This window comes from Salmo trutta, chromosome 26 (genome assembly GCF_901001165.1).
Source record: "Salmo trutta chromosome 26, fSalTru1.1, whole genome shotgun sequence".
In the NCBI taxonomy this organism is placed as follows: domain Eukaryota; kingdom Metazoa; phylum Chordata; class Actinopteri; order Salmoniformes; family Salmonidae; genus Salmo; species Salmo trutta.
The window spans coordinates 43885120-43912848 of NC_042982.1; the positions used below are offsets into that span (position 1 = coordinate 43885120).

General features: G+C 43.3%; 2 protein-coding genes across 3 annotated transcripts in view; one reads left to right on the forward strand and one right to left on the reverse strand.

The window, feature by feature from the left end:
- Positions 1-858: 858 nt before the first annotated feature.
- On the reverse strand, positions 859-5698 carry rwdd2b (RWD domain containing 2B). The gene is made up of 6 exons (XM_029716030.1): positions 5557-5698; positions 3744-4058; positions 3093-3160; positions 2790-3001; positions 2038-2209; positions 859-1830 (listed from the first exon to the last, which is right to left on the reverse strand). The coding sequence occupies exons 2-6, from the start codon at positions 3948-3950 to the stop codon at positions 1578-1580; spliced, it is 912 nt and encodes a 303-aa protein (XP_029571890.1). The 5' UTR covers positions 3951-4058; positions 5557-5698; the 3' UTR covers positions 859-1577.
- Positions 5699-6152: 454 nt separating this feature from the next.
- usp16 (ubiquitin specific peptidase 16) overlaps positions 6153-27729 on the forward strand; it is a 28340-nt gene continuing 6763 nt past the window's right edge. Inside the window, exons 1-19 of one of the 2 annotated variants that reach the window (XM_029716028.1) lie at positions 6153-6275; positions 6437-6554; positions 6941-7023; positions 7144-7328; positions 7419-7522; positions 8109-8224; positions 8454-8827; positions 9578-9676; positions 10726-10856; positions 11006-11093; positions 11457-11532; positions 14291-14382; positions 14870-14923; positions 15458-15646; positions 16582-17113; positions 19535-19753; positions 23059-23153; positions 25423-25509; positions 25770-25917. In XM_029716028.1, coding sequence (XP_029571888.1) covers positions 6969-7023; positions 7144-7328; positions 7419-7522; positions 8109-8224; positions 8454-8827; positions 9578-9676; positions 10726-10856; positions 11006-11093; positions 11457-11532; positions 14291-14382; positions 14870-14923; positions 15458-15646; positions 16582-17113; positions 19535-19753; positions 23059-23153; positions 25423-25509; positions 25770-25917 — 2644 coding nt within the window. In that variant the 5' untranslated portion in view covers positions 6153-6275; positions 6437-6554; positions 6941-6968. The other variant, XM_029716029.1, reaches the window with a different exon arrangement.

Genomic DNA, 27729 nt, shown 5'->3' on the forward strand with positions numbered 1-27729 from the left:
TACCTCCACCTACAGTCCCATACCTCTATCACTCCACCTACAGTCCCATACCTCTTTACCTCCACCTACAGTCCCATACCTCTTTCACACCACGGAGAGTTGAGTTGTAGCAGGGCGTTGCGTTCCCTCTTACTAGAGGCGTGCGTAACACAACCCTATTCTTACTCTTTAGATATTTTACATGATGTTGTTTTGTGTTTTGCTTGTAGAATGTATTGAGATGTATTAAAACCATAAAATAAAGTTTGATCAGACTTGTGACAAATCTGTAAAACTACTCTCACTTTGTGTTTGTTCCATTTGACTGCTACTACCATCCCACCTTTCAGGTGATCCTGGACTCACAATACAAAGGACTTGGAGCTGACGCTTCTCAAAATAGGGGCTGAAGGAGACGAGGTGTGGAAACCAGGCGTACACAAATCTGAGCAATAATATCCACAGCACTGGTGATTTTCTTTTCTCCCTGGTAGTTAGGGATTCCCCCCCTACCTGGTGTCACAGTTCTGAATCTTAACTGTGTTTAGAGGGGAAGGATAAACTTCCAGTCGGGTTCAGACTTCAAGGCCTGTATTTGAGAAAGGGTTGAATAAACCCCCACTCAACCACCATTCTCACTTTACTGTGGGCTCATCTCTGTGTGGATTAGCTATGGTTTTAAAATGGTAGCAGACGGGATCAGCAGCACCCTCTCTCTCTCTCTCTCTTCATTTCTGTTGTCCCTGACTCCTAAGGCGCTACATCGTTTAGCGTCAGGCTAAGAACAGTCAGAGGGATTTTGCCGAGAAGCAACTGTGTTCTGTACGTAAGGACTTTGTGGATCGTGTGTCTGTGTTCAATAATACAAATGGTCCGTAGTTTGAGCTCAACCTGTAGATTATTTTGGTATAAAGCATATTTCTTTAACATTCAAAAATAACACCCCATAGACAATGGCCGTGTCCAAAACCTGTCTTGCATACTACTTACTGAAACAACATACTGTGCTAATCATACTATTTAGAACGTACTGTTTAGTAATGAACGCAGTAAACAACAAATAAAAGCATACTAGACTCCTACTGAGAATGCATCATCTACTGTGCAATTGCTTTGATTCCTGCCATTGGTTCATGTGGGTACTTGATTCCCTCCATTGGTTCATGTGAGTACTTCATTCCTGCCATTGGTTCATGTGGGTACTTGATTCCCTCCATTGGTTCATTTGGGTACTTGATTCCTGCCACTGGTTCATTTGGGTACTTGATTCCTGCCATTGGTTCATTTGGGTACTTGATTCCTGCCATTGGTTCATGTGGGTACTTGATTCCTGCCATTGGTTCATTTGGGTACTTGATTCCTGCCATTGGTTCATTTGGGTACTTGATTCCTGCCATTGGTTCATTTGGGTACTTGATTCCTGCCATTGGTTCATGTGGGTACTTGATTCCTGCCATTGGTTCATTTGGGTACTTGATTCCTGCCATTGGTTCATGTGGGTACTTGATTCCTGCCATTGGTTCATTTGGGTACTTGATTCCTGCCATTGGTTCATATGGGTACAACCAACAGTTATGGGACCAACCCTATCAACTATACTATCTTCCTTCAATTCCAAAGTAAAGCTGAAAGACGTCTCCACATCCTCTCTCGTTGAGGTACTGATAGAGCTGGCCCAGGTTCATATGGTTTCCTCTGTTCCCGTGTGGATCAAACATGGCCTCCTCGAACCCTGTGAACCTACGGAGGGAATCCATGTTGTCCACCGTGCCGGCCTCAGCACTCGGACTGTCCACAGCAACATCCTCTCTGTGGCGAATAATGATCTTCTTCCAGGTTAGAACCTTCACCCTGTAAGACAGACAGAGGAGTGTGTTCTAGAAGCTTTAGAGTACACCAACACACATGGTGTTATGCTATATTACAGTCTGATGTTAATGGTATTCCTATTGAGACATTTTATGTTTGTAAAAAACTATATACATGTTAAGGTGGAATGGATGGAGAGTCATCCCCCCCCCCAAAAAAAAAAACACATTACACATTTATAACCCCTACCTGGCCCAGAAGTCTTCGCAGGCCGACTGAGGGCCTTCCACACAGATGATCCCAGGCTTGCCAGGCATACTGAACCCTGACAGACCCAGCTCCTTGGACCACTCCAGAATGTTCTTCCTCTTCCTTTTATTATAGATGTGGTGGCTGTAGATCCACAGGCGACTGAACTGCTCTATAATAATAATACATTACAATAATATATACTGTTGGGTTCTGAAAATATGAAATGTACTTATTCATGTCACTGAGGGAGAGAGGGGAATGTATAACGTTTACATTATGTCAGGACATGTTATTGTTAGCCATCGGGGATCCTACGGGAGGAAAAGAGACACTGTCTAGTACGAGTCAACATGACAGCGGTGACTTGGGGAGGAGTGAGCACTTTGGGGTGAGAGGTCAGGTCAGATGAAGTGAGGAAGAACAGATATCACTAAAGTTCTGTCTAGCAACAGAGATGCATTGGCTGTTCAGATGTGTAGGAGGAGACTCAGCATAGGAGAAAGGGTTAAATATCAGTGCTTGTGTGAATGTCTTTTGTGTTATGCAGCTGTATCGATCCAATGGGTGAATAAACTTGGTTTAAGCTTTACTAATCGTCTGAGTTTTAATAGGTTCATTTTAGAACCTAACAATACATTTTAGTTATTTATTTGTCAAAATTCCAAAGTGCTAAGGGTTATGTTTATTGGAACATATGCAGAAACATACAAAATAATGTCACACAATAAATAAACCAGGCAAAAAGATACCTTTGGGCTGCGGAGATGAGGTAGACCGAGACTCTTTCTTGCCAGGGGCTGCTGTTGATGATGTGCTCTTGTCGGTCAGGTACAAGTGTACGTTGTCTTTGATCCACTCCACGGCAGAGAGGACGCAGACATCTCCATGGCAGCTCTCTGAGAGGTAGGTGTTCATGTCTGAGTGAAGCTGGGCCTGCTGGGATCGGCTAAGGTCAGGACACCTGGAGGGGAGGAGGAGAACTCAATTCAATTCAAACATTTGTGTCCTTCAGACAATTCTATTAAGGCTATAGGGTTACAGAACTGGCTTACCGTACAGCTATTTCAGGTAAGACATTAGGATAGTCAGATGAGTAGGTGCAAGATATGGTCACGTTCACCTGAGCGGAAGAGGACAAAGGAAGGTCATTCATGTTTAAATGAATAAATATAAAATGCAGTAAATATTGGTAAGCTGATCCAAGTCAATAGATATCCCTAGCTACTGTATGACAGTCAGTGAATATAGAATATAATATAATGATTGTCAGGTTCTGTGTTTATATTCCCTATAGCCCTCAAACTCAACTCTGGACCTCCAAGTCAGTTCCACTGCATTGTTTCATTGTTCTCTTCTAATCAGGGACTGGTTTTGACCTGGGACACCACATGTGTGCAATTAATTATTAGGTAGAACAGAAAACCAGCATGCTCTGGACCTCGTATGGCAATAGTTGAAAACCCCCTGCCCTATATGTTGTGATGTGTGTTTTGTCCGATATTTATATTATTATTTTAATCCCAGCCCCCGTCCCAGCAGGAGACCTTTTGCCAGGCCTTCATTGTAAATAAGAATGTGTTCTTAACTGATTTGCCTAGTTAAATAAAAGTTAAATAATTAAAATTAAATATGGTCTCAGCTGTGTGAATCAGTCATGCCAAGTGAATGTAGAATGATTATCATGTTCTGTGCTTTTAGCCTACCCCCTTCACAGTGTCAGTGTCCATCTTCTGTTTGATGAGGATGTGTGGTCTGGACAGAGGATAGGTATCTGTTGTTCCCTCCACATACTCCCTGAGCTCAGCCACAGCTAGTTGGTCAGTAATCACCAGCTCGTCTTCACCGGGGTACATACTGGATAGTAGCTCTATCTCAGCCAGATGAGATTCGGCCTGCTCTAGATGGGCCATAAATATTCTCAAGATTCCTGCAGAAAGTATGTGTTTGAAGCCTTGTTGCAAGACTCCTTTTTCAGAATTAGCCTATAAGGACATGTGGGGCAGTGATTATTTCTGCACCTGCAGATGTCAAAAAAAGATTGAAAGAACTGAAGTTACACGTCACCACCAGGTAGTGAGTCATGTTGTCTTGATAAGGCGAGCCGGAACAGATAACAGCATGCTTTTCATGGGCGGAGGACACAAACTTATTCGTTGTTAGCCATCAGCATGCTAGTTGCAAATCGTCAAATTAGTTAGCTATCTATCTCTCTATGGCTAGCTGGACAGAAAATACGATTCTGTAAGAGTGAATCAGTGATTATTTGCACCACGTCAACTTGACACACTACCAAATATAATTATTTAAAATCCCTGCGATTTAGTTTACGATGCTAGCGTGGCGTTTCTAACAACCCGGATACATTTACCTACTGGATCGTCTGTACAGCGGGACAGATATAATGTAACACATATACCGTCGTCACAGATATAACAATAAGACAGATATGTCACTGGACGTATAACTGTGAAGCTTCCGCTTGGTATTTCTATGAGAGGAAATGGATCGAGATGGATCTTGGCCGATATTCTGCAAAATGTTCTCATCGATTAAACAATTGTTCTCAGTACAGTTTTCTGTTCCCAAAACTAAAATGTTTTATGAACAGATAGGACTAAGTTTTGTAGACTTTACCATTTGCAAACGGTTTAATAAATTTCGTTGTTTAGAAGGTGCGAAAGGGCGAATTGAGTTTATTGTACAGAGAAGGCGTTTCCTAACAGAAATATAATCTCTGTTTGGCTCCTTGCTTGTTCTGACCAGAATGACTAATTTGTTCCCGTTGGAAACGACAGGCTGGGGTCTATCTTCTGTTAGTTATACAAAATACTTGGTTGTTATAAAAAAATAAAAGATGTCCGATTAGATTTAAACTGATTCGCCACTCTTTAAGGGGCCTTTAAAATGAGCAGCGACGCTCCTCTGGGTGTGAACTCTGTGGATTTGGAAACTAGAAGTGCTTCGGAGTAAAAATGTCCCCCCTTTTACTGCGACACAATGTACCGCAAACGTTTAACTCTGTGCAATAAATTATTGGAATACACACAACAAAAACATTGTTCACCATTTAGACGAGAAAATAATAATACAAATATATCTCATAAATAATTTTTATTATTATTTGTATGATAACTAGTATAAAATATCGATCATTTTGCAAATGTCACATAATGTTCGCTGTAATTAATAATTTACAAAGCATACAGGACGAGCCTCTTATTCTGAAGAATTCCACAAATCGATGACCCGGAAGTACTTATTTATTGCCTACTTCAGGAAACGCAGCTACAACCGGAAGTAACTTTTTCGTAGTAGGTTAGGAGAATGTATGTAGAAGGTTAGGATAATTCACGTGGCAGGTTAGGCGAACTGCATTGTTGGTTAAGTGTTTGTAAATAAGCCTTTCATGACAAGGTCTACACCTGTTGTATTCGGCGCATGTGACAAATACCATTTGATTTGAATTATGTTAAGGTTAGGAAAAGGGTTATGCTCAGTTAAAAATGCTCTTCTAACCTGCAACGAATAGTCATTTCCGGTCGTAGCCGTACTCCCTCTAGTCACAACCTTGCTTCACAATGGTACCAAAGATTTCTAACTAAACCAAGATAGACCACAGCCTGTCGTTTCCAACGGGAACAAACGAGTCACACTGAGGCGGAACAAGCAAGGAGGTGGGCGGAGCGAAGCAGAGCTAGCGAGATCCTATTGGCGCGTTTCAGCATTATCTGCATATTTCCGTTAGGGAACGCCTACTCGGAAGTGCGCGGGAACATTAACTTAATTCGACGTTCTACTCCTAAACAACGCGATTTATTTTTTTCTTGCAAAGGGTAGTCTATAAAAACTTAGTCCACTCTGTTCATAACAGATTTCGTTTTGGGAACAGAAAACATATGTTTTTATCAATGAGATAATTTGCAGAATGTTGGCCAATATCTTCTCCCACTGCCGGCTAGTGGGCTTCTTCTAGATTTACATTTTAGTCATTTAGCAGACGCTCTTATCCAGAGCAACTTACAGTAGTGAATACATCTCATTTCATGCATTTTTATTATATATATATGTATTTATTATTATTATTATTTTATTTTTTTGTACTGGCCAGCCGTGGGAATCGAACCCACAACCCTGGCGTTGCAAACACCATGCTCTACCAACTGAGCCACAGGGAAGACTCTCACCGGCATATTTGATGGAAACACCAAGCGGATGCTTCACATTTTCTACATCCGGTAAAATATCTGTCTCATTGTTCTATCTGTGACCGTTACACCACCACAGCACTTCTTCTTTTATTTTTTTTTCAAGTATATGTGGCAACTGGCTTATTAAAGATGTTGTTGTTTTAAAATATGGATAGTTATCATTTAGTTTGGTGTATTTTTTTCTTAAGGTCGTTAGCTATAGATGGGGACTCGGCACAAAGATATGCATAGTTTGGAGTCTTACTCAAAGAAGGAAGGAAAAACGAAACTGCCGACTGTGATTCACAAATAACGCTGCTTTGCCGGGTAGGTTGGTGACGGTTACCTATTTAATCACGTTACTGCCTGTGTTTTATATATTGTGTGATCTCTTTCTTGCAATTAGACAAATACATGAATCAAAACATTGTAGTGGATGCTTGAGACGCCCATGGACGGTAACGATAGCTACAGTAACAATGGCTATTCTTATCAACTAACTAGCTAGCGTTACATAGCTTATAAGTAGGCTAACTAAATCTGTTCCTAGAGTTGACAACTAGGTAGTAACGTTAAGTTAACTACATTTTTTTTTTTTCTTCCAAGTCCAGAAGTTTTTTAAATTGATCTGAGTAACATGAAACTGCAAGCTAACGTTACACTCCTCCTCTCTGGCTAACCTGCAGTTTGTGATGACTCCTCATTCTGTCTAGGCCAGGTGTCTAAAGTCTTCCAGACAAGATGGGGAAGAGGAGACAGAAAGGTCCTAGAGAGGACGAAGTCATAGACCTGACTGGTAGGGTCTTTCTCACATATACACACACACACACACACACCAATACAGGACAGATACAATGTCATTATTAACTACCACGAACTAGCCGATCTCCTCTCTGGTGTGTTCCTCTCACCGCAGGTCCGTCGTGCAACCATATCCGTAAAGGTGTAGACTCCAGCTTCCTGAAGAAGACTGGGATAGACTCCGCCTGTAACAGCTGCCAAGACTGTAAGGGTGAAGAGCCGGCTGCCGCTGTACAGGCTCCATCAGAGGAGATGAGCGAAACATCAACGATATGGATGTGCTTAAAATGCGGACACAGAGTAAGGTTCCTTGAATACATTTAGATTGTAGAGATGTGTGTGTGTGTGTGTGTGAAATGTACTTGACTAACAGTCTTTCTGGTTTGCCAGGGGTGTGGGCGTACCTCTGAGGATCAGCATGCTGTCAAGCACTACGAGAAGCCTCGGTCAGACCCTCACTGTCTAGTGCTCAGTCTGGACAACTGGAGTGTCTGGTGAGCCAAAGAACACTGTGTCTGCGAGCGATATGTCCCAAATGGGACCCTATTCCCTACATAGTGCACTACGTATGGGCTCTGGTCAAAAGTAGTGTAATATGTAGGGAATCGGGTGCAATTTTGGACGGGCCATGTTCCTCTTATCATACTGGGTCCAGGAGGTTTAACTGACCATGTCCCAATGACCAGAAGGAAAAATAGACCAGAGTTTTTCCTGAGAAAGTTGTGTGGTCAGGGTGAACTCCAGACCCTGCATCACTCTCACTGAAGACTGCCCATGTGGAAGAACGACATATTGTACACAAGGATCAGTGAATGGTATTGAATAAAAGCTTGGTGACGGGCCCAATAACTAGGGACAGGAGTTTTACCTGACTACGTGAGTTGACCAGGCAAAACTCGGGGTCAAAGTTTAGAACCATGATAATAAAAATATTTATAATTTCATATTTTAAAGTGCGTTTTACCACATTACACTACACAGTACGCTTGGGTTTTTTTGGGGGGGGTTGGTTGTCAAAAACGTCACCTTTTTTTGCCCCTCGTCATTTTTTACCTCCCTGACCATTGTCTTGTGATACAGGTGTTACATCTGTGATGATGATGTCCAGTACTCTAAAACAGGCCATCTGGCTCAGTTGGTGAGCAACATTAAGAAACAGGCCTTGTCTGAACCTCGGAAACAAAGTCCACAGAGAAGTGAGTTCCATTTCCAGCCTACGTTTCCTGTTGGGCTTTAGTGTGTCGTGTCTTTGATCATTTCTATTGTATGTAATGTTGTCTCTGCTTGGAGCAGCCTTCTACTTTGAATGATTAAATTAAATCAGTCAATCAATTCTCACAGAATTCTACCGCAATACGACTACATGATTAGATAAGCATCAGATTTGATTAGTATTGTAATGATATTATGTTGTGATTGACTCAGAGCATTCAATAGTGAAGCTGGAGGACAGCATGTTAGAAGAGCCACAGGAAACCAAGCCAGAAGAGAAGGAAGAGAACACAGTGACACAACCGAAAGAAAACCAGAAGAAGAACGGCAAGAAAGAAAGTGGATTGAAAGAAAACAGCAGTTTGACTAAAGGACAGAAGGCAGTGGGAGGAGTCAGCAGCGGTGCAGTGGGAGGAGTCAGCAGCGGTGCAGTGGGAGGAGTCAGCAGCGGTGCAGTGGGAGGAGTCAGCAGCGGTGCAGTGGGAGGAGTCAGCAGCGGTGCAGTGGGAGGAGTCCGCAGCGGTGCGTTGTCAGTTAAAGGACTCAGTAACCTTGGAAACACCTGTTTCTTTAACTCCGTTGTTCAGGTAAGGAACCTTGGACTGTGTCCGAAATGGCTACATGGTATAGTGCACTACTTTGGACCAGAGCTTATAGGGCCCCATATAGTGCACTACTTTGGACCAGAGCTTATAGGGCCCCATATAGTGCACTACTTTGGACCAGAGCTTATAGGGCCCCATATAGTGCACTATTTTGGACCAGAGCTTATAGGGCCCCATATAGTGCACTACTTTGGACCAGAGCTTATAGGGCCCCATATAGTGCACTACTTTGGACCAGAACTTATAGGGCCCCATATAGTGCACTACTTTGGACCAGAACTTATAGGGCCCCATATAGTGCACTACTTTTGACCAGAGCTTATAGGGCCCTATATAGTGCACTACTTTGGACCAGAGCTTATAGGGCCCCATATAGTGCACTAATTTGGACCAGAGCATATAGGGCCCCATATAGTGCACTACTTTGGACCAGAGCATATAGGGCCCCATATAGTGCACTACTTTGGACCAGAGCATATAGGGCCCCATATAGTGCACTACTTTGGACCAGAGCTTATAGGGCCCCCATATAGTGCGCTACTTTGGACCAGAGCCCTATTGGTCCTGGTCAAAAAGTAGCACACACTATGTAGGCATTTGGTGCCCCTTTCATACACAGCCTTGGTGTGAATGTGACAGTTCAGCTTGTTACTACTGCTATTTATTAGTAGACTTATTTCAGAATTATATTACTAGAGTAATACACCATTGTTCTCCATGTTTCTATTACAGACCCTCTCTCAGACACAGATGTTGAGACAGGTCATCAACAAGGTGACAGCTGAAGAGAAGACCAGTGTCACCATCACACCTGAAGTCTCCTCCGACCTGGTAGGTTCCCTTCCCCTCCTGTTAGACCTCTTCACCTGGAGTCTCCTCATACCTGGTAGGTTCCCTTCCTCTCCTGTTAGACCTCCTCACCTCTCCTCACCTGGAGTCTCCTCATACCTGGTAGGTTCCCTTTCCTCTCCTGTTAGATCTCCTCACCTCTCTTCACCTGGAGTCTCCTCAGACCTGGTAGGTTCCCTTCCTCTCCTGTTAGACCTCCTCACCTCTCCTCACCTGGAGTCTCCTCAGACCTGGTAGGTTCCCTTCCTCTCCTGTTAGATCTCCTCACCTCTCTTCACCTGAAGTCTCCTCAGACCTGGTAGGTTCCCTTCCTCTCCTGTTAGACCTCCTCACCTCTCCTCACCTGGAGTCTCCTCAGACCTGGTAGGTTCCCTTTCCTCTCCTGTTAGATCTCCTCACCTCTCTTCACCTGGAGTCTCCTCAGACCTGGTAGGTTCCCTTCCTCTCCTGTTAGATCTCCTCACCTCTCTTCACCTGGAGTCTCCTCATACCTGGTAGGTTCCCTTCCTCTCCTGTTAGACCTCCTCACCTCTCCTCACCTGGAGTCTCCTCAGACCTGGTAGGTTCCCTTCCTCTCCTGTTAGATCTCCTCACCTCTCTTCACCTGAAGTCTCCTCATACCTGGTAGGTTCCCTTCCTCTCCTGTTAGATCTCCTCACCTCTCTTCACCTGGAGTCTCCTCATACCTGGTAGGTTCCCTTCCGCTCCTGTTAGACCTCCTCACCTCTCTTCACCTGAAGTCTCCTCAGACCTGGTAGGTTCCCTTCCTCTCCTGTTAGATCTCCTCATCTTACTGTTCTGTACTTGTTATGTATATTTTATGTAGACCCCAGGAAGAGTAGCTGCTGCATGTGCAGTAGCTAATAGAGATCCTAATGAACTAAACTAAACCTGGAGGTTCAATAGATCACACCGTAACTAAATGTTTTCTCCTGACTGACGCCCCCCCCCCCCCCAGCCACGTCTGGTTTATACTTCAACCGAATACCCTGTTCTGTTGTTGTTGTTACTGATGATGCTGTTTCCTCCAGGAACCCATCCTGGTGCAGCTCGGTCCTCCGGGTTCTCTGACCGTGGCCATGTGTCACATCCTGAATGAGATCCAGGAGACTAAGAAAGGGGTGGTCACCCCGAGAGAACTTTTCAGTCAGGTCTGCAAGAAGTGAGTAGTGAGATTATACATATTAATGTAGCTTTTTAAAACAAAAATTATTTCTTCCTTCAAGTGAAGTTTCTGTTGAAATCAGCACTCTTACATCAGAAAGTATGTTTTTATTTTATTTTAATCGTCCCCCCACTTCACCTCCCCAGAGCGGCACGATTTAAAGGGTTCCAGCAGCAGGACAGCCAGGAGCTTCTCCGCTACTTGCTGGATGGGATGAGAGCTGAGGAGATGAAAGTAAGACTGTTTTTTTACCAGATCTCATTCCTGGTACACTGGGAACCTATAATAGGCTACAGACACACAGGAGATAACTGTTTTTTTTAGTGCAATTTTTTTATTTTATTTTATTTTTTAAAGAGATAATGATCTCTTTTTTTATAATTCAACATCTTTAGTTTGGACATTTTAGATGTAAATTCATTAGGGTTATTTAGCTGAACAGGATGTGTACCTAACCTCCAAATAAGTCTTCCCTTTCCCCTCTAAATGGAATCCTGTTCTGCTGTAGCATTTATATATACATACATACACACACACACACACACACACACACACACACACACACCTGTATCATTCATTTTTATTATTTTTTTTCAGAGACTGAGCTCTGGAATATCGGAAGCACTGAAAAAACATGGAAGAGATGCTGAACAATCGAAGAAGTTAGTCAAGGGTAAGGCTAGGGGTTCTGCCTCTGCATTGCTTCTTCTTCGGGGGTTTTAGGCTGGGTATCTGGAAAGCACTTTGACAACTGCTGACGTAAATAGGGCTTTATACAGTGGCATTCGAAAAGTATTCAGACCCCTTGACTTTTTCCACATTTTGTTACGTTACAGCCTTATTCCAAAATGGATTCGATTATTTTTTTTCCCCTCATCAATCTACACCCCACCCCATAATGACAAAGCAAAAACAAGGTTTTAGAGATTTTTGCTAATAATAATATACCGTAAATTCCGGACTATAAACCGCAACTTTTTTCCCACGCTTTGAACATCGCGGCTTAAACAATGACGCGGCTATTATATGGATTTTTCCCGCTTTCAAATTTTTTTTCTCCCAAAAAACACATTCTGTGACGTGCTCAGTTTTTTGGCGGCATGAAGCTTTCATTAGACCAATGAAATTGCCGAACGGGTTAAGGTCAAACAACTTTTTTGTTTACTGTTTAGATTAAATCGAGCGCTCTCAAACTTCCCATCATTCTGATTATGGTAGTCATTTTGTCACCCTCATCATGGCAAAGACACGGAGAAATGCATATGATGCAGCTTTCAAGTTGAAGGCGATTGATCTGGCTGTTGGAAAAGGAAATAGAGCTGCTGCACGGGAGCTTGGTCTTAATGAGTCGATGATAAGACGTTGGAAACAGCAGCGTGAGGAATTGACTCAGTGCAAAAAGACAACTAAAGCTTACTGCTAATTTTACATTTTTTGTTACAAGCCGTGTTTCGTTAAAGCCTATTTATTTTTATTACAAGCCGTGTTTCGTTAAAGCCTGTGTAAAGTTCATTTGTTTCAATGTACCGGTAGGCACCTGCGGCTTATAGACATGCGGCTTATTTATGTTAAAAATAATATATATTTTTTAAATTCATTGGGTGCGGCTTATATTCAGGTGCGCATAATATTCCGGAAATTACGGTATATATAAAAAAGATATCACATTTACATAAGTATTCAGACCCTTTACTCAGTACTTTGTTGAAGCACCTTTGGCAGCAATTACAGTCTCAAGTCTTCTTGGGTAGGATGCTACAAGCTTTGCACACCTGCATTTGGGGAGTTTCTCCCATTCTTCTCTGCAGATCCTCTCAAGCACTGTCAGGTTGGATGGGGAGCATCGCTGCACAGCTATTTTCAGGTCTCTCCAGAGATGTTTGATCGAGTTCAAGTCCAGGCTCCGGTTGGGCCACTCAAGGACATTCAGAGACTTGTTCCGATGCCACTCTTGCATTGTCTTGGCTGTGTGCTGTTGGAAGGTGAACCTTCGCCCCAGTCTGAGGTCCTGAGTGCTCTGGAGCAGGTTTTCATCAAGGATCTCTCTGTATTTTGCTCTGTTCATCTTTCCCTTGATTCTGACTATTCTCCCAGTCCCTGCTGCTGAAAAACATCCCCACAGCATGATGCTGCCACCACCATGCTTCACCATAGGGATGGTATTGGCCAGGTGATGAGCAGTGTCTGGTTTCATCCAGACATGACGCTTGGCATTCGGGCCAAATAGTTCAATCTTGGTTTCATCAGACCAGCGACTCTTGTTTCTCATGGTCTGAGAGTCCTTTAGGTGCGTTTTGGCAAACTGTCATGTGCCTTTTACTGAGGAGTGGCTTCCGACTGGCCACTCTACTATAAAGGCCTGATTGGTCGAGTGCTGCAGAGATGGTTGTCCTTCTGGAAGGTTCTCCCATCTCCACAGAGGAACTCTGGAGCTCTGTCAGAGTGACCAGCAGGTTCTTAGTCACCTCCCTGACCAAGGCCCTTCTCCCCCGATTGCTCAGTTTGGCCGGGTGGCCAGCTCTAGGAAGAGTCTTGGTGGTTCCAAACTTCTTCCATTTTAGAATGATGGAGGTGACTGTATTTTTGTGGACCTTCAATGCTGCAGAAACGTTTTGGTACCTTTCCCCAGATCTGTGCCTCGACACAATCCTGTCTCGGAGCACTGTGGACAATTTCTTCGACCTCGTGGCTTGGTTTTTGCTCTGACATGCACTGTCAACTGTGGGACCTTATATAGACAGGTGTGTGCCTTTCCAAATCATGTCCAATCAATTGAATTTACCACAGGTGGACTCCAATCAAGTTAATAGTTTAATCAATTGTAGAATAAGGCTGTAATGTAACAAAATGTGGAAAAAGTGAAGGGATCTGAATACTTTCAGAATGCACTGTAAATACATTTGATTAGATTGATAGTCCACGAATTTGAACATCTTGCATACCAGAATATATTACATACAATGTAGTTAGTGTTAGCGGTTGATGTTACTCTTCAATAACAGACCCCAAAGCAAATCAGGGGGAGAAAAAGAGCTTTATTCAAAGAGGACAAATCGTATATATGTTATACTGAGAGGTAGATGTTCCTTTTCCCCTGTCAGTCATTCTCTCCACAGAACTAAGAGACAGGATGTCGTTTTATAACCCAACCCTAGCCTGTAGTTGACCAATTAGAATTCCTTGCAATAAAACTGGGCCAATGGTCAAAGAGCAAGTATCCTGTTTCAGGCTCAATGCCTAGACAAATTCATCCCGTGTCTTTGACCCACTGATCGTTAACTCCCTCTTGACCTTTTAGTCCTCTGCGTTTTGTGTATTTATCGTCCAAATATTCTTACATTAGCCTAGGTAACTCACCCAGGCGACCCTAGTCCAATACGTCCCTTGTGTCTGTCCTTCGTTATCCATGTCTCGTGGTTTGCCTGTTCCAGAATATGAGAAGAAGGGAGCTCCTAACAACTTCGTAGACCAGGTGTTTGGCGGGGAGATGACCAGCACGGTCATGTGTCAGCAATGCAAGACGGTACGTACGGCAACTTAACAGTTCTTATCACTCCGCTTCAGTTTCTATCCTATTACACCAACTGTCAGAGCAGGGAAAAAAACATGAACTGAACGATATTAAAGATCATCCCATCCCCTATAAACACCTATTGAACTGAACCATAGTAAAGATCATCCATCCCCTATAAACACCTATTGAACTGAACGATACTAAAGATCATCCATCCCCTATAAACACCTATTGAACTGAACCATATTAAAGATCATCCATCCCCTATAAACACCTATTGAACTGAACCATACTAAAGATCATCCCATCCCCTATAAACACCTATTGAACTGAACGATACTAAAGATCATCCATCCCCTATAAACACCTATTGAACTGAACGATACTAAAGATCATCCATCCCCTATAAACACCTATTGAACTCCAATGCCTAACGACCGCAACACATCCAGAATAATGTTGCATGTCTGTTGTCGTTGATTTTTTTTTTTTGTAGGTGTCTTCGGTGAAAGAGATGTTTCTGGATCTGTCCCTTCCTGTCTCAGACCAGGTAATGATGATGATGATGATGACAGATTTGTCTTTTTTTTTTTACACTCGCTGGATATGACATCGTGAAAACAACATGTTGCACTAGTGGTGTATGACATCATCACGAAAACATGCTGTCAATCCACGATGGATGAGGACATTTTGTTGACGTTTTACCAGCTGTTTTATCTTCATGTTATGTCATGTTACCGTTATGTCATGTTATGGCATGTTACCGTTATCTTCATGTTATGTCATGTTACCGTTATCTTCATGTTATGGCATGTTACCGTTACGTCATGTTATGGCATGTTACCGTTATGTCATGTTATGGCATGTTACCGTTATGGCATGTTATGGCATGTTACCGTTATGTCATGTTATGGCATGTTACCGTTATGTCATGTTATGGCATGTTACCGTTATGTCATGTTATGGCATGTTACCGTTATGTCATGTTATGGCATGTTATGGCATGTTACCGTTATGTCATGTTATGGCATGTTACCGTTATGCTCTACTGCTTAACGTCATGGTTGCCGCCGTCTCTCAGACCTACAGGAAGAAGAGTCAGAAGAAAGGAGCGGGGAACCAGAAGGCTAGCAGTGAGGTGAAATATAACAACGGGGACAGCCCTAGCCCTGTCTCCATGACCAACGGTGACGCCGATGACCTTCCTACTGGCGTGGGCAGCAAGTACCAGCAGAAGAAACAGAAGAAACAGGCCAAGAAACAGGCCAAGGTACAGTCAAGAGGATTCTGGTAACCTATTCTAAATAAACTTGTGATTTTCTTTGATTATATAGTGCACTACGTTTGCACTACGTTTGCACTACGTTTGCACTACGTTTGACGAGAGCTCAATGAATAGCGTACTGTGAATTTTCAAGTTTTATCAATGGTATGTACATTATACACATGGTTTACACCCTCAAACGAAATCCATTGTCAATGCAGTTTTAAAGCAGTAGCAGTGTAGAAGCAGTAGCAGTATTAAAGCAGCAGTAGAAGTATTAAAGCAGTAGCACTATTAAAGCAGTGGTAGTTTTAAAAAGGTAGCAGTGTGGAAGCAGTAGCAGTATACGCATTAAAGCAGTATACGTATTAAAGCAGTAGCAGAATGAAAGCAGTATCGTTGTGGAAGCAGTATCAAAGCTGTACCAGTGTGGAAGTAGTATTTAAACAGTAGAAGAATTAAAGCAGTAGCCGGGTAAAGCAGTATCAATATTAAAGCAGTATCATTGTAGAAGCAGTGGTAGTGTGAGAGCAGTAGCAGTATTAATGCAGTGGTGTTGCAGAAGCAGTATTAAAGCAGAAGCAGTATTAAAGCAGTAGCAGTGTGGAAGCAGTAGCAGTGTGTAAGCAGTAGCAGTGTGGAAGCAGGAGAAGTATTGTAGCAGTGTGAAAGCAGTATTAGTTTAAAGCAGTCGAAGTATTAAAGCCGTAGCAAGGTGTAAGCAGTAGCATTAATAAAGCAGTTGCCGTGTGGAAGCAGTAGCCGTATTAAAGCAGTAGCCGTATTAAAGCAGTAGCCGTATTAAAGCAGTAGCCGTATTAAAGCAGTATTTAATCATTAGCACAATTAAAGCAGTAGCAGTATTGTAGCAGTGTAGACAGCCTTTTCTTTCTGTATTAACTTTGAGCATGTTAACCACGCTGTAATGTCTGTGTCCACAGAACCAGAGACGTCAGCACAAGCTAGTCACCCTGGACAGCTTCACACCTCCAGAGAACACCGCAGAGAGCCCGGTCCCAGCAGAGGAGGGAGAGGAGACAGGAAATAGTACCCAGGGAGAGGAGGAGGAGGAGGAGCCTCTGGTTGAGAACCAATCATCAGAGACCGAGAGGTCCGAGACCTCTCCCTCAGAGCAGGACCAAGAGAAACCTCAGGGGGCAGAGCACACGGAGGAGGAGGAGGATTGTGAACCAGTGTCTGTATATTCTGTGTCCAACAACCACTCCACTGTGATGTCAGAAGAGCAGAGTCCCCCGTCCCCTGAGGGGGTTGTAAAAAGAGACGGACACGAGGCTGAACATGGAGGAGAGGATGAGGAGGATGATGGTGACGCAGCCAAACCGTCTGGAGATGAGGAAGACACCAAACTGACAGACAAGCTGGGTGAACTATCTCTGAACGAAGCCTTTCTAGCCTCTGAGGACTCAGACCTGGAGCTGGGGTGCAGAGACGGAGACACGTCTGCTGAGACAGGTAATCTTGCGTTTTGTCCAGGGCACTTCTTTCGACCCACTAAGTTTTCTTTGTCACCTCTGCTTCTTTGCAGAGCATAGACGTTTAGGGTCCCGGGGAAAAAATGTAATTACAATTTTTTTTAAACTGGAAAGATTCTTTGCGACATTTCAAAAGGGCATCAGTTTGACCGGTTGTAAGGAAATAGAAAGCTGTGAAAACCATCCAACATGTTTCTGATCAGGTTTCAGTTTGGTTTGGATGTATATTTTATGTGGTTGAAATACTATCAGCATTTATGATGCTGATAAAGACGGGGACGGTCTGTAGAGGAGCTAACTGCACATTCACATTCCCTGAAGATGCTGAAAGAAAGAAATCATATTTCTCCACTCCTGTTCCCGAGTAAAAAAATGTTGCTTTACAATTTAGTTTACAATCATTTTACTGCAAGAAATGTTTAATTCTGCAGGAGTTAATATTAAAGGCTTTGTGAGAGGTTATAGACCGACAGTCAGTTTCCAGATTTTAGTTTCCATTTAACCCATCTGAACAGTAGGCTACAGTTCCCTTGAAGTACCGTAGGCCTGTTTTTGAAGTCCCTGTCTTGTGACTGTTACATTTGTAGGCTACAGCGCCTCACAATCATCACATCGTAACATAGCTGCTGTCCTGTTCTACCACGTCACCAAATCTTTCCCAAACATGACTTTTCTGGCCCTCTCTTCTCCCGTTCTCAAAAGCATTTGGTGATTGGTGTGTAGGCTAATTTGGTGAGTGCTGTGTAGGCTAATTTGGTGAGTGCTGTGTAGGCTAATTTGGTGAGTGGTGTGTAGGCTAATTTGGTGAGTGGTGTGTAGGCTAATTTGGTGAGTGCTGTGTAGGCTAATTTGGTGAGTGCTGTGTAGGCTAATTTGGTGAGTGCTGTGTAGGCTAATTTGGTGAGTGGGGTGTAGGCTAATTTGGTGAGTGGGGTGTAGGCTAATTTGGTGAGTGGGGTGTGTAGGCTAATTTGGTGATTGGGGTGTGTAGGCTAATTTGGTGAGTGGGGTGTAGGCTAATTTGGTGAGTGGGGTGTAGGCTAATTTGGTGAGTGGGGTGTAGGCTAATTTGGTGCATATACAGTTAGGCCTTTAAAGTTAGGTTCATGCACTAATGCCAGATAACCTCAAAGTAGCCTATACAGGGCATTCGGAAAGTATTCAGACCCCTTGACTTTTTTCCACATTTTGTTACGTTACAGCCTTATTCTAAAATAGATTAAATCGTTTTTCCCCCCTCATCAATCTGGACACAATACCCCATAAACATTTACATTTAAGTCAAAGTAAAAACGTATTTTTTTTTAAATATTATTTTTACTGAAATATCACATTTACATAAGTATTCAGACTTGTCCCTAAGCTGCTCCTGCATTGTCTTGGCTGTGTGCTTAGGGTCATTGTCCTGTTGGAAGGTGAACTTTCTCCCCCAGTCTGAGGTCCTGAGTGCTCTGAAGCAGGTTTTCATCAAGGATCTCTCTGTACTTTGCTCCGTTCATCTTTCCGTCGATCCTGACTAGTCTCCCAGTCTCTGCCGCTGAAAAACATCCCCACATCTTGATGCTGCCACCACCATGCTTCACCGTAGGGATGGTGCCAGGTTTCCTGGCATTCAGGCCAAAGAGTTCAATCTTGAGTTTTGGCAAACTCCAAGTGGGCTGTCGTGCATTTTACTGAGGAGTGGCTTCCGTCTTGCCACTACCATAAAGTACAACAAAAACTAAAGTTTAAAAACCCGTTTTGGTTTTATCATTATTGGGGTATTGTATGTAGATTGATGAGGGGGAAAAATATAATTTAATCAATTTTAGAATAAGGCTGTAACTTAACGAAAAGGGGAAGAGGTCGGAGTACTTTCCAAATGCACTGTAGATATCAATTGCAAAAAAATTATAAATGTATGGATTTTTTAAGGTATTGTTTTCTCTTTATTCATCCCGCCTGCTAGCAACCTGCCTTTCATCCACACTAATTATTTAATGACCCTAAACCAACCCTTCCTTCATCCACACTATTTAATGACCCTAAACCAACCCTCCCTTCATCCACACTATTTAATGACCCTAAACCAACCCTCCCTTCATCCACACTATTTAATGACCCTAAACCAACCCTTCCTTCATCCACACTATTTAATGACCCTAAACCAACCCTCCCTTCATCCACACTATTTAGTTAATGACCCTAAACCAACCCTTCCTTCATCCACACTATTTAGTTAATGACCCTAAACCAACCCTTCCTTCATCCACACTATTTAATGACCCTAAACCAACCCTCCCTTCATCCACACTATTTAATGACCCTAAACCAACCCTCCCTGCATATATATATATATATATTTTTTTTTTTTCAATGTTATTTATAAAAAACACTGAAAAAATGTAATTTTTAAAAATAGAAACGGAGACAAAGCTGGAGGGGAAGGAGTACACAGTCTCTCACCAGGACCCTAAGCTGGCCTTTCACACGCTGGCCACCAGGGCGGCGCCAGAGAAACAGGAGTGCTCTGTGGAGTCCTGTCTGTACCAGTTCACAGAGGTGGAGAACCTCACTCAGAACAACTCTCTTCTCTGTGTCACCTGCACCAAGAGACAGACCAAAAACAAGGCTGCAGAAGGTACGTTTTTGAAATATTTTGTCTCTTTTTTTTCTCCTTTTTTTTCTCTCTTTTAATTTAATGAACATGAATGGTCATCCTGTTTGGTCCTGTTCCAGGTGTGTGTGTGTGTGTGTGTGTGTATGGTTTAGGTCTATGGATTTCCACGGTTTGTGTGTGTGTTAAGGTTGGGCGATATTACGATCAGCCATCGTCGATTGTGACGACATTGTGATGTACGATGGTTTAGCCTATTTGAATTTCACTGGCGCCCCACAGTAAAGAATCGAGTCTCGTAGCAGGACCGTACGCAGCAGGACAGTACGCAGCAGGACAGTACGCAGCAGGACAGCAGGACAGTACGCAGCAGGACAGTACGCAGCAGGACAGTACGCAGCAGGACAGTACGCAGCAGGACAGTACTAAGCAGGGCAGGGCAGCACACAGCAGGACCGTACACAAGTGACATTCAGAGTAATCAGCCTATACCTGCATGCTATAGCCTATTTCAATACATGTTATATAGCCTACAGAACACAAGAGTGTAGGCCAGACAGGGTGTGGGGGAGAGTGTAGGCCAGACAGGGTGTGTGGGGGAGAGTGTAGGCCAGACGGGGGGTGTGGGGGAGAGTGTAGGCCAGACGGGGGGTGTGGGGGAGAGTGTAGGCCAGACGGGGGGTGTGGGGGAGAGTGTAGGCCAGACGGGGGGTGTGGGGAGAGTGTAGGCCAGACGGGGGGTGTGGGGGAGAGTGTAGGCCAGACGGGGGGTGTGGGGGAGAGTGTAGGCCAGACGGGGGGTGTGGGGGGAGAGTGTAGGCCAGACGGGGGGTGTGGGGGAGAGTGTAGGCCAGACGGGGGGTGTGGGGGAGAGTGTAGGCCAGACGGGGGGTGGGGGGGAGAGTGTAGGCCAGACGGGGGGTGCGGGGGAGAGTGTAGGCCAGACGGGGGGTGCGGGGGAGAGTGTAGGCCAGACGGGGGGTGCGGGGGAGAGTGTAGGCCAGACGGGGGGTGCGGGGGAGAGTGTAGGCCAGACGGGGGGTGCGGGGGAGAGTGTAGGCCAGACGGGGGGTGCGGGGAGAGAGTGTAGGCCAGACGGGGGGTGCGGGGAGAGAGTGTAGGCCAGACGGGGGGTGCGGGGAGAGAGTGTAGGCCAGACGGGGGGTGCGGGGGAGAGAGTGTAGGCCAGACGGGGGGTGCGGGGGAGAGAGTGTAGGCCAGACGGGGGGTGCGGGGGAGAGAGTGTAGGCCAGACGGGGGGTGTGGGGGAGAGAGTGTAGGCCAGACGGGGGGTGTGGGGGAGAGAGTGTAGGCCAGACGGGGGGTGTGGGGGAGAGAGTGTAGGCCAGACAGGGTGTGGGGGAGAGTGTAGGCCAGACAGGGTGTGGGGGAGAGTGTAGGCCAGACGGGGGGTGTGGGGGAGAGTCTAGGCCAGACGGGGGGTTTGGGGGAGAGTGTAGGCCAGACGGGGGGTGTGGGGGAGAGTGTAGGCCAGACGGGGGGTGTGGGGGAGAGTCTAGGCCAGACGGGGGGTGCGGGGGAGAGAGTGTAGGCCAGACGGGGGGTGCGGGGGAGAGAGTGTAGGCCAGACGGGGGGTGCGGGGGAGAGAGTGTAGGCCAGACAGGGTGTGTGGGGAGAATTCCACCAAAGCATCACTAAATGTCCGGTCAGAAAATATTGTTTCTCCGTCGGATGCTTGGACATTAGAATATAGCCTAAAACAATTCCATTTTTTTAAATATAAGGGACACTCTATGTAACTATGTTGCGTCTAGTAGTTTCTGAAAAACTTAGCCTATATTCATTTCTCTCTTCATTCGATAGGCTATGTGAATATGGAGGCCGCCTTTTTAATTGTTTTTATTCATGGGTTTCTCCCGTTCAAACAACGACTGTAACAGAGTTCCATCTCATAAGTTATTGTAAAAGCCTAAAAACATAAGGTAGGAACTAATGACAGATCAAACTAATATCAATAGACTGTAGAAACATCTAATGACCAGTTTTAATCAAGTTACAGTTTATTTCGAAAAAGATCTGTGGAGGAAAATCCCTCCAAGCGAGGTTGAAAAACCAAATGTCCAATAACCTTAACCTCATTCCTCTTACAGGCCAGTTACGGTCATCAACACTAGTTTATTTCCACAAAGTATTGTAGTCTACCAAGGTGTTGTCCTAAAGTTGGGACTTTCAAAAAGAACAAGAATGAAGGGAAAAAGGAAACCGCACACTGCTCTTGATAATATCACTGATCTTTAATAAGCTTTACGTATCGGCTTCACGGTCTTCATCAGAGCTTTACGTATCGGCCTCACGGCCTTCGTCAGAGCTTTACGTATCGGCCTCACGGCCTTCGTCAGAGCTTTACGTATCGGCTTCACGGTCTTCATCAGAGCTTTACGTATCGACCTCATGGTCTTCATCAGAGCTTTACGTATCGGCCTCACAGCCTTCGTCAGAGCTTTACGTATCAGCCTCACGGTCTTCATCAGAGCTTTACGTATCGGCCTCGCGGCCTTCGTCAGAGCTTTTGTGAGTTTTTTTTAAATTAGCACCCTTATGTAGACCGAGCCCCACCCACATCCGTTCCACACATCCAATGGGGTTGGAGGCGAAGGAAAAACAAATAAGTGGTACCAAACATAACAACATGCATTTCAGAAATATTAGAATAAAGTGTGTTTATATGACGTATTAAACACGTCTGTTAAACCACAACGAGGACATAGAACTACCCAGCAAGATCTCATTAATCACTGGGTACATCGTACGGAAAACATCAGAGTAATCTGAAATAGGGACATAATTCATGTTCAAATTCACAACATAACATTTCATCACTAAGTCCTTTAGGAACTAATGTCTGGAGGGTGAAAATCCAAAAACATTATCTTTTACTCAGAGTATTATTAATATCACCTCCCCTGTCTGATGTCTTAACTTTCTCTACGCCACAAAATCTAAAGGTAGAAATGTCATGTTTTAGGTCATTAAAATGTACTGCGACTGGATAATCCCTGTCGTTTCTCCTGATTGAACTTTTATGTTCACTGATTCTCTGTTTGCGAGAGCGGGAGGTTTTTACCTACATAACACAGCCCACATGGACATGTAATAATGTAAATAACATGGATGGTGGAACACGTAATGGCATCGTTTATTTGGAACCGTTTTCCTGTGTGGGGGTGGCAGAAATATTCACACTTCATCATATTGTGTTTTTTGGCGTAGAGAAAGTGTGTCATTGTGTATTTACAAGGTGTGTGTGTGTGTGTGTGTGTGTGTGTGTGTGTGTGTGTGTGTGTGTGTGTGTGTGCTCGTGGTTTAGGCTCCAAGAAGAATGTGTACACAGATGCTCTGAAGCAAATGCTGATCTCATGTCCCCCTCCGGTGCTTACTCTTCACTTGAAGAGATTCCAGCAGGTAATCCTCTCCAACAACTAGGGCTGTGACGGTCATGGAAATTTGGATGATTTGTTTTTTTTGTCACCGTTTATAATTGTTCAAATAGTTATTATTATTATTTAAAAAAAAATGTTTAGCTTCAAGTTCATAAACTTTATCCAAAAGCAGCAAAGTAAAAGTAAGCCTGGTTTAAATACATGTTCTCCTCCACTCCTGTGTTACCGCAGCAACAGACTTCCACAACACAACATTTCAGTTTTGTCGCCTCTCTCCTTTTATCGGCTGTTAGATGTAAACCACACTTACTTTTACTTTGCTGCTTATGGCTAAAGTTGTTCTACTTTAATATGAAGTACATATTTTTATATATATTTTTTTATTATTATAACATAGGACGTTTTTATTTTAATTAAGATTTTCATCCATAATTGTTGGTTACACGATTATACAATTAGTGTGCCAGACCTACTATTTTTTTGGTTTTGTTTATTTTTGTTTTTTTAATTGCTCCTTTTTTATTTAACTAGGAAAGTCAGTTAAGAACAATTTCTTATTTACTAACAACCTTTACCAACACTCTGTTTATACTGCGTCCAGTTATACTCAACAACATGAGCTCTTGGTCTGGGTTGAATCTGTACAACACAGTCGACAATGCGCATTTAAAAAAATCGATGTTCCCCGTTTGTTTGCGAAGATGGCATTCACAGTAAACGCTGCAGATCTCGGCTCAATTGGAGATCACATTTTAAAAAGTCAATCGTTAGTTGCTACATCCATTTTTGGACTTATAAATGAATGTTATATACCCATTGATTCTTGAAGAATACAACTTATAAATGTCTCATTAGTTCAACTGTCACACTCCGGGAGAACCCCAAATATAAGCCTGTTTTACTCCGTTTGTAAACAAACACTATATAGCCTCATAACATGGTTAAAACTATAACGTTGGTATCATGGAGGGTCAGTCCTTGCATCCGTAGCTCTGTCTATTAATTTGAGAGTGGTATCATTTCTCAAGCCCCATCCCTCAGCTGTTTACCAAAACAGGGCCAGGGAGGATGCTTTATTATTGTTTAAAGTGCTGATTGCTCCTTTTTAAATGTCATGTCAAGTGCACTACAATGAGGCATCGGATTGAATCCCGGCACTTGTTAGTAACACTAAAGCCCTGAAGAGTTCACTAATGCTCCTGCCTGTGTTTCCCATTGATATTTTCCTTTAGCACCGCTGTGACCAGTGTACAGTGCATTTGGAAAGTACTCAGACCCCTTGACTTTTCCACATTATGTGACGTTACAGACTCATTCTTAAATTGATTAAATTGTTTCCCCCCCCCCTCATGAATCTACACACAAATCAACATAATGACAAAGCAAAAACTGTTTGTTTTTTTTGTTGTTGTTTTTTTGCAAATGTATAAAAATAAGAAACTGAAATATCACATTTACATAAGTATTCAGACCCTTTACTCAGTACTTTGTTAAAGCACCCTTGGCAGCGATTACAGCCTCAAGTCTTCTTGGTTATGATGCTACAAGCTTGGCACACCTGTATTTGGGGAGTTTCTCCCATTCTTCTCTGCAGATCCTCTCAAGCTCTGTCAGGTTGGATGGGGAGCGTCGCTGCACAGATATTTTCAGGTCTCTCCAGAGATGTTTGATCGGGTTCAAGTCCGGGCTCTTGCTGGGCCACTCAAAGACATTCAGAGACTTGTCCCGAAGCCACTCCTGCATTGTCTTGGCTGTGTGCTTAGGGTCGTTGTCCTGTTGGAAGGTGAACCTTCGCCCCAGTCTGAGGTCCTGAGCGCTCTGGAGCAGGTTTTCATCAAGGATCTCTCTGTACTTTGCTCTGTTCATCTTTCCCTCGATCCTTGCTAGTCTCCCAGCCCCTGCCGCTGAAAAACATCCCCACAGCATGATGCTGCCACCACCATGCTTCACCGTAGGGATTGTGCCAGGTTTCCTCCAGACGTGACGCTTGGCATTCAGGACAAAGAGTTCTCATAGCAAAGGGTCTGAATACTTATGTAAAGAAGGTATTTCTGTTTTCATTTTTAATAAATTCTAAAAAGCTGTTTTTGCTTTGTCATTATGGGTATTGTGTGTTGATTGATTGACAAACCATTTTTTGTTATTTTATTTCCTCCATTTTAGAATAAGGCTGTAATGTAACAAAATGTGGAAAAAGTCAAGAGGTCTGAGTACTTTCCAAAAGGCACTCGATATGTGATTTCCAAGTGTGTAACTTGTCTCTGCCTCTCTTTGCCTCTGTTCCGGTCCAGATTGGATACAGTGTGTGTAAGGTGAACAGCCATGTTAACTTCCCTCACATTCTAGACGTAGCACCATTCTGCTCTGTCATATGCAAGGTAAAACACACTCAAATAACACCTTTTTTTTATGACAGCTTTATTATAAAACGCTAATAAGTTACATGTGGAAATAAAGAAAAAAATCAAGGTTTTGTTCTGTATCTTAGTGTAAACTATGGGGTATAGAGTCCTGAGTTGTTCCTGGTCTGGTTACATGGTCAGGAAAAATGTCCTACATTAGTATCTGTAGGACATTTTTTGAACGCTGACATTTTGTTTGTTTCTCTTGTTTGTTTGTTTGTTTGTTTGTTATTCAGGGTGTGTCGGAAGGAGATTCTCAGGTCCTTTACAGTCTGTATGGTATAGTAGAACACAGTGGGACTATGAGAAGTGGTCATTATACAGCCTACGTCAAAGCCAGACCTTTCTGCCCCTCCACTACACACAACGGAGTGGGCACACAAGGTAGGACTGCTGTTAATGTACAGCTTTAACAGACTGTTAGGTTTGTACTCAGCGTGGTCATTGAAACAATCCAAAAATAGATAGTTACATACCGGGATTTTAATTTTGACATATTGTATTATTTTTGCTCTACATTTTACGTTACATTTTAGTCATTTAGCAGACGCTCTTATCCAGAGCGACTTACAGTAGTGAATGCATACATTTCATACATTTTTTTTCTCCGTACTGGTCCCCCTGTGGGAATCGAACCCACAACCCTGGCGTTGCAAACACCGTGCTCTACCAACTGAGCCACACGGGACCTGTAGTTGGCTGTACCTGCACCAAAACTCCAGTATTTTGTTTCCATCATAGCTTGTTCTTCATCTTTTTAAATAGGGAGCCAATTTGTTTTCATGACTGATTTAAAAAAACGTGTTTTCTCTTGTCCCTCTGCAGCAGATATTTGGTGAGCAATATGGTTGGAAAATCGAATCGCAGTAAAATCACAGTATAGTATCCTAATACATAGTGTATGAGCACCTAAAGTATCGTGATGATGTCATACGGTGAGGTCCACTGCTATAGTCTTGGCCGGTATACCGTTTTACCGGGGTATTTGGAAATCGCCACCGGATGGTTTTTCAATACCGTCAACTATTCCTTTTAAAAACATTTTTTTTTAATACATTTTAATATTTGTCGCTATATATATATATATATATATATATATATATATATATATATATATATATATATATATATATATATATATATATATATATATATTTTTTTTTTTTTTTAAGTAAATACCTGCAGTCAACTTCTGCAGTACTGCGTTCATCATGTCACCTGTCACATTATTTTACATGATGAAGCTTACCGTAGTTCCCCGGGACAGCTGAGCCAGTCACGTGTTTGTTTTGTAAATAGCACAACAGGAGAATGTGGGAGCAGGTGAGTCCAGCTGTGGATTGAAAGGGGTCGCGTTTTATATTGAAAGTCGTGTGTTTTTATTTTTGTATTTTTTTGATAATGCCACTATAGTTTTCCTTCACAGAAAATACACTAGTGCAACACATTCAGCAGACAATAGCTTCATTTTCATCAGGTGACAACAGAAGTGCAACGCTATTTGGCTGGTAGCCTCACAAGTAAATGAGCTGACAATGAAAAAGCACTTTATTTTTTATTTTTTGCAGAAACGATGCCGGGTCATTAATTTCCTAATGTTTAGGCCTATCATAGGAAAGAATGTAGCCAGCTATATCTCCTAATGTTTTGCTTAAAGTTAATCTTGCATTTTACTGGTGAAAAATAAGCTACAGCGAGAACAGTAGCTCCACATCAGTCAGAGTGCTGTCTGCTGATAGAATGATGGAGAACAGTAGCTCCACATCAGAGTGCTGTCTGCTGATAGAATGATGGAGAACAGTAGCTCCACATCAGAGAGCTGTCTGCTGATAGAATGATGGAGAACAGTAGCTCCACATCAGTCAGAGTGCTGTCTGCTGATAGAATGATGGAGAACAGTAGCTCCACATCAGAGTGCTGTCTGCTGATAGAATGATGGAGAACAGTAGCTCCACATCAGAGTGCTGTCTGCTGATAGAATGATGGAGAACAGTAGCTCCACATCAGAGTGCTGTCTGCTGATAGAATGATGGAGAACAGTAGCTCCACATCAGAGAGCTGTCTGCTGATAGAATGATGGAGAACAGTAGCTCCACATCAGTCAGAGAGCTGTCTGTTGATAGAATGATGGAGAACAGTAGCTCCACATCAATCAGAGAGCTGTCTGCTGATAGAATGATGGAGAACAGTAGCTCC

Bases quoted from the DNA above. Each gene is read 5' to 3' on its own strand.
- rwdd2b (XM_029716030.1), bottom strand. From the start codon at position 3,950: ATGGCCCATCTAGAGCAGGCCGAATCTCATCTGGCTGAGATAGAGCTA. The intron at 3,002-3,092 runs GTAAGCCAGTTC...CCTCCCCTCCAG, and splicing joins TTACCTGAAATAGCTGTACG to GTGTCCTGACCTTAGCCGAT. The intron at 1,831-2,037 runs GTAGGGGTTATA...TCTGTCTTACAG, and splicing joins TGCGAAGACTTCTGGGCCAG to GGTGAAGGTTCTAACCTGGA.